Below are 17,725 nucleotides of genomic sequence, written 5' to 3'. Positions count from 1 at the left end.
CCAACACATGTATTTTTTGCTACTTGAAAAATACTCTTGCCTCAGGCCATGCAAATCACAAGTTTATCTGTAACTGCATTCCTCTGACCAGGAAGAGGTGGAGATAGCTCAACACCCATTCTGGAAAAGTGTCATAAATCCCAATTCCTCCCTCCCAGTTTAGCAATCCTGGTTTTCCCTACCATTCAAACTCTGCCCACAGTGTCTTAGCACCAGAATGTCTCAGCTAATGTCAGCTGATAGGTTTCAGAGTTAAGGATCCAGCAGGATGAACAGAGTAGTTTGAACTCCTCCAAGAGACACAGGTTTTGATAGTTTGCAGACTCAGGAAAAGAAGCAACATTTGAGATCAGATTTAGAAGGTGTCCTGACTTGCCACCCAAAGGTCTGGAAACTTGCTTTTTATATTTAATTGATGGGGCCATGATGGGTGGGCCAGTACCATGTCCTACCACGTGCTTGCTTTACCCTGTCTGGTGCCAAGAGGAGACAAGGAAGAAAAAGAAGCATAGAAGAACATTAACAAAAAAAAGCCATTTTATTGAAAATGAAATTAAAACTTCAAATTAATATTACAATCATGAGAAAATGCCAAACAATTCAATTTACAGTTGCAACATACAATACAAATAGTCCCTTTGAAGTTGAAGTAAACTGATCCACAATCATCGTCTGTGGCATAAAGCAGAGTGTGTTTGTACAATATGTGCATGAAAAGCAAATCTTGGGTGACAGCATTTGAAAAAATAAAAAAATTAAAGCTTGTATTTACACAAAATGCTACAAATATTTTGTTCCAGCAGAAATTCAAGATTGGTAAAGCATATTTAACAACAAAAAAAATTGGAATGTCACTCATATTACCTAAAGTTACTGTAAAAGTATGGTTTTGGCTGATATACTTAAAAGTACTGCATTAAAAAAAAAGCAAAGAGTTATCTGTAAACATGGAAGTAAACAAACATCTAAAAAGTTCTCAAAAAATGTTAAACTGAAATGCATTCTATTTAAAAACAAGAAATTCAGGGGGGCAGAGAATGGGGCTTCTTTGAGCTCATGGCTGATCCAGGTTTAATTATTGCTTTTGCTCATGGCTTGCTGGCACTGCAGCCTGGCGAGGAGCTGAGCCTCGCTTTGCTCAGGGTGAAAGTGCAAAATTCTCCCCACTCCAGATGGTACCTGTGGAAACTGGTCAATCTTTGCTCAGGGGACTGCTGGCAAAGAAAAGTTCCATGCTAAGAAAGACACAGCAGCTGGTCTTCTAAAGGAAATGATAAATGCCACATGAGTGATGCTGTGGGGTGAATAATTTGCTTTACTCATCTGTCCCAACCCGCTGCCCCTGATCTGGTTACCCTCAGGAGGAGGGAGAGGAGGATTTAATCCTCCATTCGGTAAAAGGGACGTCATGCCTCTTGTGCTGGAAATAAATCTTTGGTAGGATAAGAGAGCTGAAAGCTAAAAAAAGGCCATTTTTTATCTTTAAATCTATACCAAGATTGCTACTGCCCAGAGGGAAGGGCTGTTGTACCTTTGAGAAAACTCCTTTCTGTGATGCCAAGCACCTTGCAAAAGTTCTAACAAACTGACAGGATTCTCTACATAGCACCGGTTGGTTGGGGTTATTTTGTCTGAAATCCTGATTCAAGAGTATTTCCAAGTAAACTCAAAAGCATTTTCCAAAAGCTTTGATGAGCATCTCTGCCTCAGCGTGTACAACTACCTCCGTGACCAGCCTGATGTACCGGGAGAGATTTTCCAAAGGCACCAGGAGGGTTCAGGATCACGGGGATCTACTGAAAGTCAAGGGGCTGGTGCTCCTCTGTCTGCAGGTACTGAGAAAATCCTTTCCTTCCTATCTCAAGCAGGCAGAGCCAGGTCAGCCGAGGGCACGGATCGACTGGATCGGGCACGCGTGCCTCGACCGGACGGAGAAAATGTTTTCAGTGTCTGTCCCTAATGGTCCACTTGAAAAACCGTGGGGACACAGTTTGGTACTGGGCAGAACAAAGATCTAGTCTGTGCTGGATTTATCCAGAAACAAAAACTAAGTGCTTGAATTTTACAACAAAGTCAAAAAAAAAAAAAAGAAAAAAAGGAAGAAAATCTGGGTTGCTGCCTGCAGCCACTCTTAACAAGATTTCAACACAAAAGCACCCTAAAAATTACTTAATATGCATACAGTAAACCTTAAAAAGCCCTTCTCAGCAATAACAAATAATGTACAAATATAGTACCTTTTATTAAATAGGGAACAGCTTGCACTGGCAGTACATCTCTTTTTCTCTTGCTTACTAAACAAAAAACAAAACTGAAATGTGTAACCAGACACTGGCTTTTTAAGTGCTGCTGAGACTAACAAACGTTAATTTACAGTTACAAATAAATGGACAGTGGTATGCTTCAAGCTACCACAAACCAACAATAAATAGAATCAATTACAGCTTCCATCTTTGAAGGAAAACTAAGTATTAGAAGAAAAACAAAGTGTCTTACTTATACTTTAAGCATACTTGGTATACAACCTTTAGAAGGCAAAGACTTTATTAATTTATTATTTTTAAGAGCACGACATCACACAGATTGGAGGGATGTACCATGCTAATGGCAACTCGTTCGACAGCTTTGCTATCAACGAGCGGCAGGGGTGGCCTCCGGCTCCGTAATGGCTGTGACCACTGTTGGCTTATTGCAATACTTTGGAGGGAGCCAAAGAATACCCAAGGAGCAGTTTGGGAGCCTCCAGCCCCTGAGGGGGCTGCAGACAGCGGTGACTAAGAGAACTGAGGGAGGGAGCATCGGCCAAGTCCACCAGCACATGCCAACATTGCTCTAAACCAGACTTAACATCACCTGTTCGGGGAGAGCGTGGGGAGGGTGGTTCAGCTCCCACCACACCCAGCTGATGCCATGTCACCTCCCTGTTTACCAGAGCAGCCCCAGGCTGGGAGAAATTCAGGCCCCTCCGCAGGATAGTCTGGCAGCAGATGGGTTGGCCAAGGGGTTTGGGTGCAATCCTGTATCATGCCTGGGAGCCCCAAGGTGGCTTTTAAGGTGAGTTTAGACTTTCAGCATCTGCAATTGTGAGTACTGGTGCCCTTGGGCTTGTCCCTCTGACACGGCAACAGCCACATCAGCTTCAGAGCCACCACAGCATCCATATGGCTCCTGCATTTAATGCTAAGGGACGGTGACTTGCTACCAGGCAGCTTTCGTCTCCAGTTTGAAACCTTTTCATCCACTGAGTGGGCTGAAATTGCAAGGGGAGAGCAAAATGTTTCACCATTTCTCCCCTACTCCTGTTTCTGAGATATTTAACAATTCATTATTTGCAAAAATACGGGCTTTGAAACGGTTTGGTTTTTCTCTGGAAAAAAAAAAACAACAAGAAAACAACCGTGTAGAAATCCAGATTATGCTGACAAAATAGACCATTTTAAATATGTATCTTTTCAAATTTAGAAGCTCTGAGAAAAATCCTGGGAGAAGAAGAAATTAGGGGAAGGGTGGAAAATATTTCATCCTTCCCACCATTTTTCCAGTGTCTCCACAACTACTGATTAAAAGGCAAGACTGTGTTGAAGGCAACCAGACAGCTAATAAAAATATTTTAAACATAATATTTCCTTCATAAGTTATATAAAAAGATCCTACATCCAAAATCATTTGATGTGGATGCATTTGGGTTGGGTCTGTCATTTTTAAGTCACACTGTAAACTGGTTCACGCTGGAACTGCTTTTCAGAGTTGGGTAAAGGTTTGAGGCTTACACCATTACAGAAATGCAATAGATAAAAAAACCCAAACAAACAAACAAAAAACACTTTTAGAGACCGAAGTCAATATATCATTACATAAAAAACGTTTAAAGGGTCCAAATGTCATTAAATAATTATAAATATTCTTTTAAAGTTATATGATGACTCATGTTAGCAAACAACCTCAAATTAACACATTTATAATTTAAAAAAAAATAAAAAAGAACATAGCCGAACACAAATACTATGTATACCATTTTGGCTCTACTAATATATATTGCCATTCTCATATTTTGCATAAGTAATAACATTTTGTTTTATTGTTTTTCAAGGTTTGGGTTATTATTTTTGGTTTTTGGCTAATCAAAGGCAAAATGAGGGGACACAAAAGCAAAAAGGAAACTCTTGGGGGTGGCACGCCTAACTTGAAAACTCTTTAAGTACCCAAAAACAAACCAAAAAAGCAATGAACATGGAGAAGTTCCAACCGTTTTCCACAGCAAGGCTCGGACAGAGTTTTTTGGGACAGCTGTTTTCATCTGAATGGACCATGGCAAAATGGAAGCAACTCGCTCTTTGCTTTCCTTTTTATGTGCACCAATACAAGCCAGGTGAATTGCACTATGGGTGTGGAGAGGAGGGTCCCATACGTTGTATGATTGCAACTGTATCTGGAGTTCATGGTTAGTTTTGTTTTTTCATTAAAATAAAAGGGAATGCAGCCTTTGCCTTGCATCACCATGTTTCTCCTGATAGCCGGGGAGTCCGTTCTCTCCTCATTGGCAAAAGTACTCACTAGTTATTACAGAACTCTCGGGGGGAAAAAAGTGGAAGGAAAAAAAAGTAGGGGGTGGTTTTTTTGTGTAGAGAAAGTACATTTTAAATATAAAACAAGGTAAAATGGTTCCAAGGGAAAAAAAAAAAAGGATGTGCTTTGATTCGCATAATCTGAAACATAGGTTTGGTGTGTTGGTAACTCTTGTGTTATTTATGGCCATTATCATCCCATCTACACAGTTGCACACATTGATAAAATCTTAAAAAAAAAAAAAAAGAAAAAGAAAAACAGGCACTTCGTAGTTAGTCGACCATTTGGTGTTTTGGGGTTTTTTTGGCTTGCGGAGGTCAGGCCGGCTACGGAAGAAATCTCAATACGGCCTCCAAACGGACTCATCCATCCTGCCACTAGAATTCAAGACGGTTGGGGAGCTGCTGTGGCTGCCATCCGCCTCCACCCCGTCACTCTGGGTGGGCAAGTTAGGGTTTAGCAGCGTGCTGCCGTTGGACGTGGTGGTGCACGGCGGGAGCATCCTGGAAGGGGAGCGGTCCCCTCCCGGCACCATGGGGAACTGGTATGATCCTGACGAAGTGCCATAGTAGAGATATGGAGTGCTGCTGGTCTGGAAAGGTCCACTTTGGTTTTGGGAAGAGCCGGGGTAGGGTGGTGGTAGGTAGGTGTGGTAGTGAGTGGTTGCGGACATACCCAGTGACATGCCTGAGGTGACTGGCGGTGTATAGGTAAAGGTGGCTGGATAGTGCATTCGTGGGTTGGAGAAGCGGCTCTCAGTGAGGGATGAAATGCTTGTGAACTGCCTGGGATCTGAAAATGGGCCCAGCTCTGAAGCACCTAAAAAATTATAACAAAAGACGGGGGAAAACAATTCTGTAAATACCAGTTTTTGTATCAAGTGATGATAGAATTTTATTTTTCTAAGATAACCCACTTCTTTTGGCCCCCAAGAGAACAGCAGATCACATCAAGCAATACATTGCAAGGAACAGAGTCATACATCTGTCTTCTACAAGCGCTGGGCCAAATTCATCCCTGGTCTAACTCCACCGATGCCAATGGAGGGAGCAGCATTGCCAGCCTAAAGTGTTCAAAGGTCACAAGTCAGGCTGGGGAAAAAAAATCTCTCAAATCAAGAGACTGAAAAAGAGCCAAAAGGAGGAAGGGAAGGAAAAAAAAATCTAAAATAAAGAGATTGAAAAAGAGCCCAAAACAGAAAGGTGGGTTTGGAGTCGCTTTGCCTTTTGGTTTCAAAGTTTTGAGGGTTACATGTCTCTGTTTTTTTTGTTAGAGCCTCTCAAGAAACTCAGGTCTGGTTGCACACAAAAGCTGAGATTTCCACCACAGCACAGGCTGTCAGGAGCTGGGATTTCCAGAAAAGCAGAAATTACCCTGCAATTTATAATAAAGCTCCAAGAGCTGGCAACACCTAGTTAACTGCACCACTGACACCAGGGGAGTTACACTGGGGGTGACTAACACCCACTTCTTTCCTTAAATCAATTTATTTAGGTAAGAATGTGCTCAGCTGCTTCCTTTGGCTGAAAAATGCTGCTTGCTGCGCCTGAAGGATGGACAAGGCCACTGAGCTGATAGCAAAGACGAAGATTTTACTTTCCAGAGTAGCTGATGGAAAATTACAAGCCCAACACTCCTTTTGCCATTGAAAAAAGTTGTTTTCATATGTAGTCACTGAAGTCTGGTTGAAAAAAACAAACAAAAAAAAAAAGACCACAGAGTTTATGGCTACTGTGCACGTCTGGATGGTAACGCTGTGAATTGGAGTCTAACGCAAAACAGGGATGGGTAAACTCATTTTGCCTAATTTCTAATCCCACATCAAACACCCAAGGCTCCTTGGAGCAGAGCTGGAAAGCAAACATTAGTAGCTGGGTGATGTGCTTAGGAGACTGTGGGATGGACAGGAGCATAAGAAAAAGAAGAAAAAGATGGTGAAAGCTCGTACTGAGAGCCAGAAAAGTGGAAAACAAAGAGGGTGTGGGAAAAGGGACGGGGAAAGGGGGAAAGCCTAATGAAGAAATACAGAGCGGGAGGAGGCAAATGCATCAGCCAGTATGCAGCAGACAGAAGTACACACATTCAGAGAGATGGAAAGAGCAGGATATAAATAAAAGGGAGAAATTATGAAATCAAACGGATCCTCCCTCCACTTCCCACCTGACACTTCTACAGTCCTCCAGATCTGAGGGTTCACTCTCTTCTTTTTCAATCTACCAAACCTGATTTAACTGAAAGGAAAATATGGCATCTTCTGGATGCCAAAATGATGTGCTGAACACTGCAACGCTCTGTGTATCCTCAATTTAAGATGAAGCAATTATTTTCCTTGTGGCTGGGCTTCAGATCTGACGTGAAGGCACTGCTGTGTAGAAAGAAAGTCCCTCCAGTCCTGCTGTCCTATAGCACCCACAATGGTGGTTGCCACCATAACGCCAGAGACTCAACAGCCCCTGCCACCTTGTGGGGCACATTTTCGGATTTAGATCGCTATTCTCTCCTGCTCTCCCAGCTCACTGAACCCACGCCCACAACGATCTCCGAAAGCAGCAGCAGGGCGAAGCTCAGGCACAGTTTGGGTTCAGGCTGGAGGACCCAGGCCACAGCCAGGAAGCATCTAAATCACTCTGAAACCTGAGAATTAGAACCTTCTGTCTCAAAAGATATTGAGTACAGAGCTTTCAATGGGCAGTAAAAGCCCGTTCTAAACTCTGATGACAATGTGATTACTATTATCTTTATCAGGGACTGAATCAGTGACCTACGGGCGAATGGGTCTGTCTCCATCATCAACCACTCCAACCACAGCAAGGAATGTAATATAACTTGTACCTTTACAGCAAACACTCCACTACTTGATGCAATGTCTTTCGTTCCCAACTGCAAACAATAGCCAGAGGCAATACCACCCAGATTCAAAGCTGTAATTTTGAAACACTATCCTGTATATTGTGAACAGGTCTGATATGTATCTGGATGTATAAGGTTAGAACATAATTTCCCCAGCTGCTCAAAATACCAAGTTTCAATCTGCTGCTGCTTATACTGCCTTTTTTTTATATATTGTTATTTCAACTCTCCCAACATGAACAGAATTGCTCTTAGTTTACCCTGATAGAAGCCAAACAAGTCTTTTACAATCAAAGGTGGAATTGGTATGAGAGTAAGAGTGTAGAAGAGCATTGGTATTTTTGGATTGTTTGCAACCAATACCTTTTTTTTTTCTCTAACATCAAACTCCCCACAGAGTTTTACACATTAAAAGGCAATCTCCCTCTCAGGGCGAGGTCCAAATATTGTCTGTATGGGTGCTGCCAAGAAATCATGTCTGTGTGGAATGACTGGGGACATGTGCACTACACAAAGGCATTTTGAATGTGGGGCTACAGACCTCCTTACGTACACCAGTAAATCCACACTTGCTTGTTTTTACTGTTGCTTGTAAAGCACAATCCTATTTACCCAAAGGGCAAATAACCATAACCCTGTCTTATCTCATTCATGGCTGTATCTGCATGGTCCTGCACACTCACTCCTCCAACTCCCCTCCTGCCCAAATGCCTTTTGCTGCCTCCAGAACTCCCTGCACAAGGCTGGGATTCGTTCCCAGCCTTATGTATCTCCATTGGGTAAAGATATTTCAAGAGACCAGAAAAAGTTCTCTGAGACATCAGTTCTAAAGTCTCATTGCTAAGTGAAACTTCTTAAGAAGTCAGCTGTAAGCCTCAGCTTCTTGGCATCCTCACTGCTATGCAATCTCACTGATGCATTTTCACCCTCCTTCTCCTCCTTTCTCTGTGCTACCTCCTTATTAAAGTTGATTTTCGTTCTAACTTGGAAACCCCAGGTGACCATTTATGTATGTTCAGCTCTGTGCTGGATTGGGATGATAAACAGTTCTGGGAATGGCACTCATTTTTGTATCTAGTTGTGCACAAACAGAGATGTTGATCAGCAATACAGTAACATGACAGTGCAAGTATATAATTCATAACATAATAATATTGTAATAACTTATTTATTCCTCTCCTCAGCAGGATTAAAGAATTATGCTAATTTTTCCTCCGTCAGAGCAAGAAAACCATTTGCATCTGTGAATTCCCACTCCTGTGATAGTTTGCATTAAGTAGGTGAAGCACAGACCCTCTGCCCTACATCATGGCCACAATAAGGTGATATGGTGCTGGTGAAAAGAGGAGAGACTTTAATTTGTGCCTCTGGAAAGAGAGGCATAGCAACAAGCACAGCAAGCAATCCTTTCCTCTGTAGTGTCATCAGCTGACTGTGCTTAACAATCCAAAAAAAAAAAAACCCAACAAAAAACCCCCACATATTTTTTTGGGAAAAAAAAAAAAAACACTTTACATCTGAATGTGTCCAGGTTAAACTATTTTTAAATCTTCCAAGCTGATTCTTCCCTAATGTAACCTGGCACTCTGGTTTTTCTGAGAGGTATACATTTAGAACAGAAAAGTGGTCATGTTAATATGCCAATATATATGCTAACATCACAGATTCAAGAATACTGCTCCAGTGTGTTTCATATTTAGAATAAGAACAATTAAAATTCCATGTGGTTTCACTTATTTTGATGCAGAAGCCTCATTAAAATCCCTAGACATGGGCATTTGCCAGCAGCCAACTCAAATGTTTCTGCATTTGCACTTAAAACACAATTTTTACCTGTTGCAACTTTGCAGTTCTACCATTCAGAGCTGCATGAGTGCAATGGTCATTGTTCTTTTGCAGTTTACAGATGCCAGCTAATGCCAATTAATATTCAGGTCTTAATAAATAAGATGTGCTTGTGGTTTGCAGAAAATCAGGCAGCAAATTTCTGTCAGGTTTACAGCACTTTGGCCAATCACATCCAGTTATTAAAGGCCATAATGTACTGTGGACAGATTAACTCCTTATGGGTACAGCAAGCTGACATCAACTTTAAAGGGCTACAGGGTAATTTTATAAATTACAAATATTGCAATTTGCTTTGTCATTTAATGCTATAAGGTCACTACCAAAATAAAGTCCTGTTGGCTTTGTGCACGTTTCAGAGGGAAATTTCTAGCCCACCAAGTCAATGCAGAGTGATTGGATGCATGAAAGCAGAGTGATGCTGTGTTCAAGACTCACTGAACAGGAAATTCAGCTATATATGGTTAAATATATTTACCAGTAACTAAATGATTCACTTGTGTTTTGGGGAGCTTCAGTGTTAAGACATTTGATGAAGTCAATACGAGATTTTGTGAGTTTTTCTGTTCAATAGTACAATTCAGTCTGGGGCATTGTAGTAATGGACCCATTAAAATTGTTTTTTCCTTCCCTAACATCTATGTCTCTGAATTATATGTGCAGACTGGATTGCTTACAGCTGATAATATCGCCTTGGATGGAGCATGCCACACACTTCACATGATGAGACCATTTTCAGTCTCCTACAGCTTTGCCAAACTTTAAATGTTCTGGCTGAAATTGTCCATGCTGGGCGTCTGTCTCGGTCTAAATTGTGATTTATGCATTTATTTGTTTTTAAAATTTCAGCTGAAACTCTTCTGCTGGGAAAAATATATTGTTTTACTAATCTTAAACTCTGAGGAGCCTTCCTTTGAAAAGCTGTACCAGTTCCATGCTTTGAAGTAAGGACTTGAACTTTGGAATAGGAGTGGCTTTCATGTGAGAGATGTTGCCATGAAAATCCAGCCAAATATGAACAAATCATAAGCATTCTGACTAAAAATGGGCAGAAGAGTCTGTGCCCCTACAAAGACACTTGTCTAGAGACTGGAATGAAATACCAGAGTTCCAAATCCCAGCCTTTTTTCTACAAATATTGCTGAAACACAGGGACATTGCCACCCATCCCCATGCCAGCCTCATGAAAGATTGGTCCATCGATTGCTCCACTCACTGGGATGGCAGAGTCTGAGTCAAAGGAGTCCATGTGGGCGTTTGTGTGGTATTACAAAGAAAAATTTGGGAAGGCAAGGTTATTTGAGGTTTGCTTTTTTTAGAAATCTGGGAAACTACAAACACAACTATAGACAAACAAAAGTATGTTATTGAGGTTACCATGTGAAGAGTGAGAAAGTTAGGGAACACCAGAATTCATGTTACTATTCCATGTCCATGACACAGCTTTCAACTACACAAGATGTTATTCCTTATCCATGAACCCTTCCAAGCTGACCACCCTTGGAGATGTATCTGAGTGAAAGAATAGGGCAGATTGTTGTCTATGTATCCCCCAAGTCCACTGCTCCAAGAAATCAGAAGGGCTAAAGTGAACAAGGCGAGAGAGACCCAATTATTTCCTGAGTTAACTGGATTTTATGTGTGTTTCTGCCACATGGCTCCTATATGACTCAGTTGAAATCTCTCCAAATCCCATTTTCACTTCTCTCATTTTCTGTGTGCAGCAAAGATGTTGGCTTCTGATTTGCACGTGCACTAAATATTCCCAGCTGCAGCTGAAACCAGTGGGTTCACAGGTCTGAACATAAGGCTGAAGACAGAACACAAATTGTGCTGTAGGTGACACAGAAAAGGTGCACTGAATGACACCAAAGTCTCAGTTCTCTTTCTAAAGCTGCTTCCTTCTTTCTTTCTTGGGATTATTTCATTGCAGCAAACTGCATACAAATGCTATGGCAGAAATATTAGAGCAAATCCTGGCAAGAAATTAGGATTCCTTCTTCAGAGCAGCATTTAATGCTCTGCAATAAGCAAGGCCTGAGGAAATGCAAAGAACAAGAAAACAAAGTATTGAAGAGCTGCTCATTAAGTTAGCACTGTCCATCCTGTGCACTGAATGAGAAAGGAATCCCGTGGGAAAAGTATCATGTGATCCTGTAATTAAAATCTGTAATATAATGCATAAGCAGAATGAGGCTGATTTAAAGTTGCACAGGCAACTATGCACTGAGATTTCTCAATTTCTGAGCACTTCATTTTGCAGTCTTAAGGACACTTTGCAGTGTGTTTGGATGGGAGAGTGATTATTTCCTAACTCGATCTCTTTGGGTTTTCCCCAGGCATCCCTCTGTATCAGGGGGACAGTGTAATTTTGCTCTTCATTTTGTTAAAACTCTTGTTCCTTCCTTCTGCCAGTAAGTGTTCGGTGAATGACACACAACTTGATCTTTCTGCCTCCTTTCAGTCGAGCCTTTGGCTCTCCAAAGCTGCTGTACCACATTCCCTCTGGATGCCACTGTAGGATGTAACCTGGCACTGCAATACCAGGATCCCAAACCACCTCCTCCTGTATCTGCTCCGTGCTGTTCCTGTTAGGTCTCGATCCCACAAACCTGTGCTGGTGCTCATCTTCCCGCACGAGTTCAGGGACGTTCCTCCCACACATCTGCCCCTGGACATGTGTCCAGGTGCAGTGAGGGCGAGGGCCAAGCAGCACGGCAAAAATAACGTATAGGGCTTCTCCCTCCCTGGTTCACTCCGGATGAGCATGTGTCATCTGGATATTTGGAACCATTTATCATATGAAATGGTATGTTTTCAAATGCCCCTTTCCCTCCCTTTAATTCAAGAGAAAAAAATTTTGGATAATTTTTTTTCCTAATTTTTTCCTTCCAGGTCACCCCAAGCATCTCCTGGCAAACAATAGCTCCGGAAAAAGTGTAAACTGGCCCCCCCTCCTCTTTTCTTCACCTCAACAAGGTGTTAACTTCAAGGCCTAGTTGGGACCATTTAAACTGCAACATTATTAAGCTCAGCAGTCTCACAAAAGTCAGAGGGAGGAGAGAACATTTTAACCCCTTCAGAGCCTCGCACACAACGGGCGAGACCCCATTGCCAGTGCACCCCTTCTCGTCGTCCCTCAGTCCCCCAGTTCACCCAATAAACTGCACGTTTGCGCCTCCTGGTATTTAGATACCAGGACTTTGGCACCTCGAACACCACGGATTAATTTGCAGATAGATGTTTTCACTGAATTTATGGTGCTGCACCTAAGCCCTTTGCTGGGAGAAACACCCCATAAATAACAGTTAGCAGCGACCATTTAAGTAGTACTCCTGCAAATAAAGGGGAGTGTTTCCCAAGCAGAGATGTTAATATTGTTTAAGAGCAAAACAGAAGTCTGCACTTCTTCAGCGTGGGCTTGTTAATTACATGTCCTGTTCCCTCAACAGGAATTTTCTGCTGGATGAAGCTGAGTTCCTTCAAGTCTCGTTGGGTGACACTACACACTGAAAGACAGGTGCTTCTCACTACACCCCCAGAGTTAGCTCATCTAAAATTTAGGGTACATCGATAGGTAGAAAAATGCATCAACCCCTCCTCGATGGACTGTTGGGAGCAGATATGAAGCTCTGGAAGCATCGGTCATCACCGTCTCATTTATAGACATTGCCTGGCTTACACAGGACTCACAGACCTTCCTAATGAGAACCACAGGAGGGGGACAAATGGTCACATTACAGAAACGGGTCCTTGGCTAGTGGTTGTGACCTGCCACTCGTGGCTGCCTGTTGACCTGGTGTAATGGGGGGACCTCTGAATTCCTCAGCCTTCGCATCTCAGCGACTCTGGTCTGGAGCTGTCACGGGTGATTCAGGTGGAAAGGAACTGGCAATACATCAAAAGCCCTCCCGCTTGTTTAAAGTCTCAGGCCATCTATACACTGTGTTGGAACCAAAAAGTAAATAATGCTTCCTGGAAATAAGTCCAGGAGCTCTGCAGCACCGCGTGGCACAAACATGCACACAGGCGCGCAGTGCTCTCCGTTCAGTCTTCCCCGATTTTTCCTGTCTGAATTTCAGCCACTGCTGTTTTTCTCCAGCCAAAAGGCATCAGCAGGAACACTTGAGGCTTTTCTTGGAGAGCAACCTCAGCATGTTGTATACAGCAAGGGGGTGAAACCGCAGGGCTGAGCGCTGCGGTGCAGGCATGACGAAGGCGAGTATCAGGGACAGCAATCCTGAATAAATCCAGTGAATGGGAAGATAATATACATCATGGCTCACAGGCTACTTTATTCCTTCTTTTCTTTTTTTTCTTCTTTTCAGAAAAATGTGCCTTAACTATCCAGTATAAATATTTGTTTCCAATGTTGTCATGAATTGTACTTTTCCACTGCATGCTACTAACTCAGAAATACCATCTGATCCTCAAGCAGACACAAAGGAACTATGCTTTGCAGGGACAGGGGGGGTGGGGGGAAGCCCTTGGCATTGCTCTGTTATTTCATCGTTTAAACCCCTCATTTTCCCTCCCCATCCAACTTTTCCTTTCCAATCTCATTCAGCTAATACACATCTCTCCTGAGGACAGAGGATTCCTTGCTGGTTCCTGATTAAGAGTTTTTAAGAAGCCGGGAAGGAAGATGTTCTTTGAAACTGGATCTACTGTAGGATGGGAGCCAGCACACAGGACACCGTGTCTTTCAGAGAGGGCCACACACAGTGCCACTTCAGTCATATGACTTCTCTGTCACATCCTGAAGCCATTTCCAGCTCGTGTGCGAGTTTGTACTCCCATTTAGAAAAGGATGGGATATATTGGGAACACACATATGGAAACACTTTCAGGGAATCAGTTTCCATGAAATCCATAATAAGCCAAGTGGCTTCAGATGTGGCAGTGTGCCTCAGATTAGCCAAAAAAAAAAAAAAAAAGAAAAAAATAGAGGGGAAAAAAAGAGAGAAATAGAAAAGGAAGGACAAATCTACCCTTTCAGCCCTTATTTCAGTTTAAAGGGGAAAAAAGAAAAAAAGTAAAATTAAAACCCATTAATGACTTATGACTACTAAAGCAGTGAGCCACAGAGAGCCACAGAAAAATACAACTAACAAGAGCACTTCTCCTCCCCCAAATAAAGACACTGCTATCAGCATTCCTGCAGCTCCCAGAAAGCTCTCCTGACATCTGCCAAGCTCGCGCAGGGTCGGCAGAGATGTGGCCTTGTCTGTGTGGGTTGGGCAGGTGCCCACTGTCTGGTAACCTGTGCAGGCAATTTTTTCCTCCCCTTACAAATTTTCCTTCCTTTCCTTTCCTTCCCGCCCTTTCAAAAACTGCAGCTGGATGATAAACTGTCCATTAAGTAAATCTCCTGAAAAAGGTTGGATTCAGGAGGGGTCATGCCTTGGCTGAGCCTGGGCCATACTAAAAGCAGGGGTTGTGGTGGGATGCTGTGTTTGGTTTCAGGTAGCAGTGCCAGCCAGAGGTGGATATCACCTGCTTGGTGTGCTTGGAGCTGAAGCTCAGGAGCAACCCCCAGATACCAGTAAGCAGGAGCCAGGGGCACACAGTCCAAGCCCTGCTGATCCTAAACAGCACAGCAAAGGGCTGAAGGCCATGTCAGTCCTGGGCAGGAGGGAAGTAGCCGGCTCATCTGAGCTAGTGTAGTGCCAGAATGACTTTGGCAGGGCCAAGGATGCGGGAAGAAGCACGGAGCAAGTGGCAGGAGTTCAAATGGAAACCGAAGAGATGCTACGTGCATCTCTGTGACAGTTACCCGCCTTTTTATCACGAGAAAATAACTACAATTTGTCTGCTAATTGGGGCCGTATCCTACAAACCCTGCTTTTCCTGACAAACAAATGACTCCACAAATAGTCCCTCTGTTTCCAATAGGGTTATTTGTGGTAGGAGGGACCACCCAACACGAGAGGATCAGGCCCTCCTTTCCTTCACTCTGCCGCTCGCTTCGACCTTCCACAGCCAAATCCGAATGCAAAAAAATACCCACGAGCTGCAAAGGCTTTTCCTTGCTGCTTCTGGAAAAGCCCTGGACTAGAATGGCTGTGGAAAGGTCTCGTGTGCTATTAATACGATGCTCTCCCTGGCTTCCACCGCCGAAATGGGGATTTGCCATTTGTTTCTCAAGCTGGTTCTTTCCACTCAAGCCCCGGCACAGTAACTAACTGAAAACTTCTGCATCAAGGAGAATGTCTCTTTTAAAGTTTGGCTTGGCTTTGCTTTCAAAGAGTTGTCTGTATATTTTAGAATATGTAGAATTTGCCTTTGATTTAAACCTCGCTCTTAACAATAGACAAGAGACGATTTCTCTACTGAGCAATTTAAACAAAAACAAACATATTTTGGTTACTCGGCCTTGTTCTCAAAACTCTCTGGTTTTTTGTTTTTTGGTTTTTTTTTTCCAGGCAAAAATCAAACCCTACAAATCGTTACACTTCTGGCCAAGAAAACTCAAATTCACAAATGTAGATAGTCCATTATTTTTTCCCCTGAACAATATCATACACAGAGGAAGAAAAGCATCTCCCCAGCCCTCAGACATCCCTAAAACACAAACCTCTCTCATCTAAACAATTAAAACCACACTTTTCTCCTCCAAAATAACTTCTCCTTTCAAAGGACATTTTCAGCCTCGGTCCCTGTCCACATGCAGGGCCATGGTGTTGATTTTTAATCCTCCTCGGCATGAAAGTCCCGTGTCCCCAGAGGGTAAACAGCCGCACCTCGTCCTGCAGAGGCAGCTCAAAGCCGCTGCTTGTGCTGGGAGCTGGGGCTGTGCAGGATCCCGGAGGAGCAGCTGCTCCAAGAGGATGAGGGCGCTTAGCACATGGAGCTTCAGGCTACTGGAGAAAGCAGAGGGGAGATACCGGGGAGGCATTTCCATCTTAGGTTAAGGATTTTAGCAGCAGGCACAATAACGCTGTTGGAGTGAAAACAGTGGAAAATAACTCTCCCAGTGACGGCCAGAGTTTTTTCCCTTACAGTGAGAACACATTTCCCCCAAGTAACACAAACAGCGCTAACTTTGGGTCCTGTGATGAAACTGTCAAATACACCAGCATGACTCAGGGCCCACCATCCAAAGGAACTCTGGGAGGCTCAGGGTATGGAGGAGCCCTGTGGGGAGATGTGTAGGTGAACACAAAGCCGAACTGCTGCTCCCAGCTCCCGGGGCAGAGCAAGAGCGGCTCGGGGATGTGGCAACCGTTGGCACAGCAGGAGCAAAGTGGTGGCTCTCAAGCCACAGAGCAGAACTCACCACCATCAACACAAGCCTCAGGGGGATGGAGGAAAACTCTGCACGCAACCACTGGGCTGTTTTTGCTGGAACTAAGAGTCAAAAATACTGAGCAGTGCAAGACCTACAAAAGTTTCAGTCCATAGAGTTAAGCACTCAGTGCCTGTTTAGATACCAAACTGCCACAAAATTCAGCAGGGCACAGACAGTCGTAGAGCAGGGATAGAGGCACTGCATTCCTTCTTATATTCACTTTAACAATATATAATTTTCAATCCCATTTAATAAAAGCTGTGTAAATCCTTCTGTATATTTTTCATTCCTTTCAGACTAACTGAATTTCTTACTGAGTTAAGGCAAACTACTGTAAGCAAAGTTTCAATCCATTATAAGCTTGTCCACACAGCATCCCCATTCATCAGCAAACTGAAGCTTAAAGCAGCCTAACTCTGAACACCTCTAAATAAATGCTTCTTCTCCATAGTGTAAAGTCTGAATATGGGTTTTATCCTCCCAGGAAGCTGGTGATGAGAAAGAGAAACAGACTTTGGTCTGTAATAGCTCATATCATAAACGTTCTTTAGGCTGTTTGATGTACAACACCTTAGGCTATACCAGTGGCAGCTCTTTAGATTACCAACAGTGATTTATCTGAGACATGGTATCTTGGATTTTAAGTTCAGACCATCAATAGTGACTAGAAATAGAAAGAGAAAGCTCACTTATCCATTAAAGCTGTTACAAGGGGAAATGTGATGCATTGCTTTCTGGCTCTTGCTACTGATTTGTTTTGTTAATTAGGCCATATAATTTGATTTTCCTGGGTAAATTTTGCTTACTATAGGATGAATATTTTAACACTTCTTATTAGCCAAGTGACAAAGGTCAGTTCTATAGTTTGAAATATACTATGAAATCCTTTGTTGGGAAATGTAAAATTACAAAGATTAAAGGCAAAACCCAACAGATTTTTTTAAAGTTTTTCAATGGGTGAAGACACAGAAAAAGTGGAAGTCAGAGAGACTAAAGGGAAAACTTGACTTAAAATAATCTATCATATGCATTCCCAATTTCTGAAATAAAAAAGATGCATGCAATATCAGTCTGAATTATCTCCTTCAGTTGTCCTCATCTGCTTGAGAAATAGCAGTTCAAGTTGCTTCAAACCAAACTTCCAGCGCATCTGCAGCGCAGGCCGGGGAGAGC

General features: G+C 42.8%; 1 protein-coding gene across 2 annotated transcripts in view; it reads right to left on the bottom strand.

Annotated features, from left to right (window-relative positions):
- Positions 1-530: 530 nt before the first annotated feature.
- RUNX2 (RUNX family transcription factor 2) overlaps positions 531-17,725 on the bottom strand; it is a 158,136-nt gene continuing 140,941 nt past the window's right edge. For both annotated transcript variants that reach the window (XM_071548206.1, XM_071548207.1), the window contains one exon: positions 531-5,385. In XM_071548206.1, coding sequence (XP_071404307.1) covers positions 4,907-5,385 — 479 coding nt within the window. In that variant the 3' untranslated portion in view covers positions 531-4,906. The remainder of the gene's footprint in view (positions 5,386-17,725) is intronic.

The sequence above is a fragment of the Pithys albifrons genome, chromosome 2 (genome assembly GCF_047495875.1).
Source record: "Pithys albifrons albifrons isolate INPA30051 chromosome 2, PitAlb_v1, whole genome shotgun sequence".
NCBI classification, from domain to species: domain Eukaryota; kingdom Metazoa; phylum Chordata; class Aves; order Passeriformes; family Thamnophilidae; genus Pithys; species Pithys albifrons.
The sequence above is the reverse complement of the archived record's forward strand: the minus strand, read 5'-3'. Positions and strand labels throughout refer to the sequence as shown.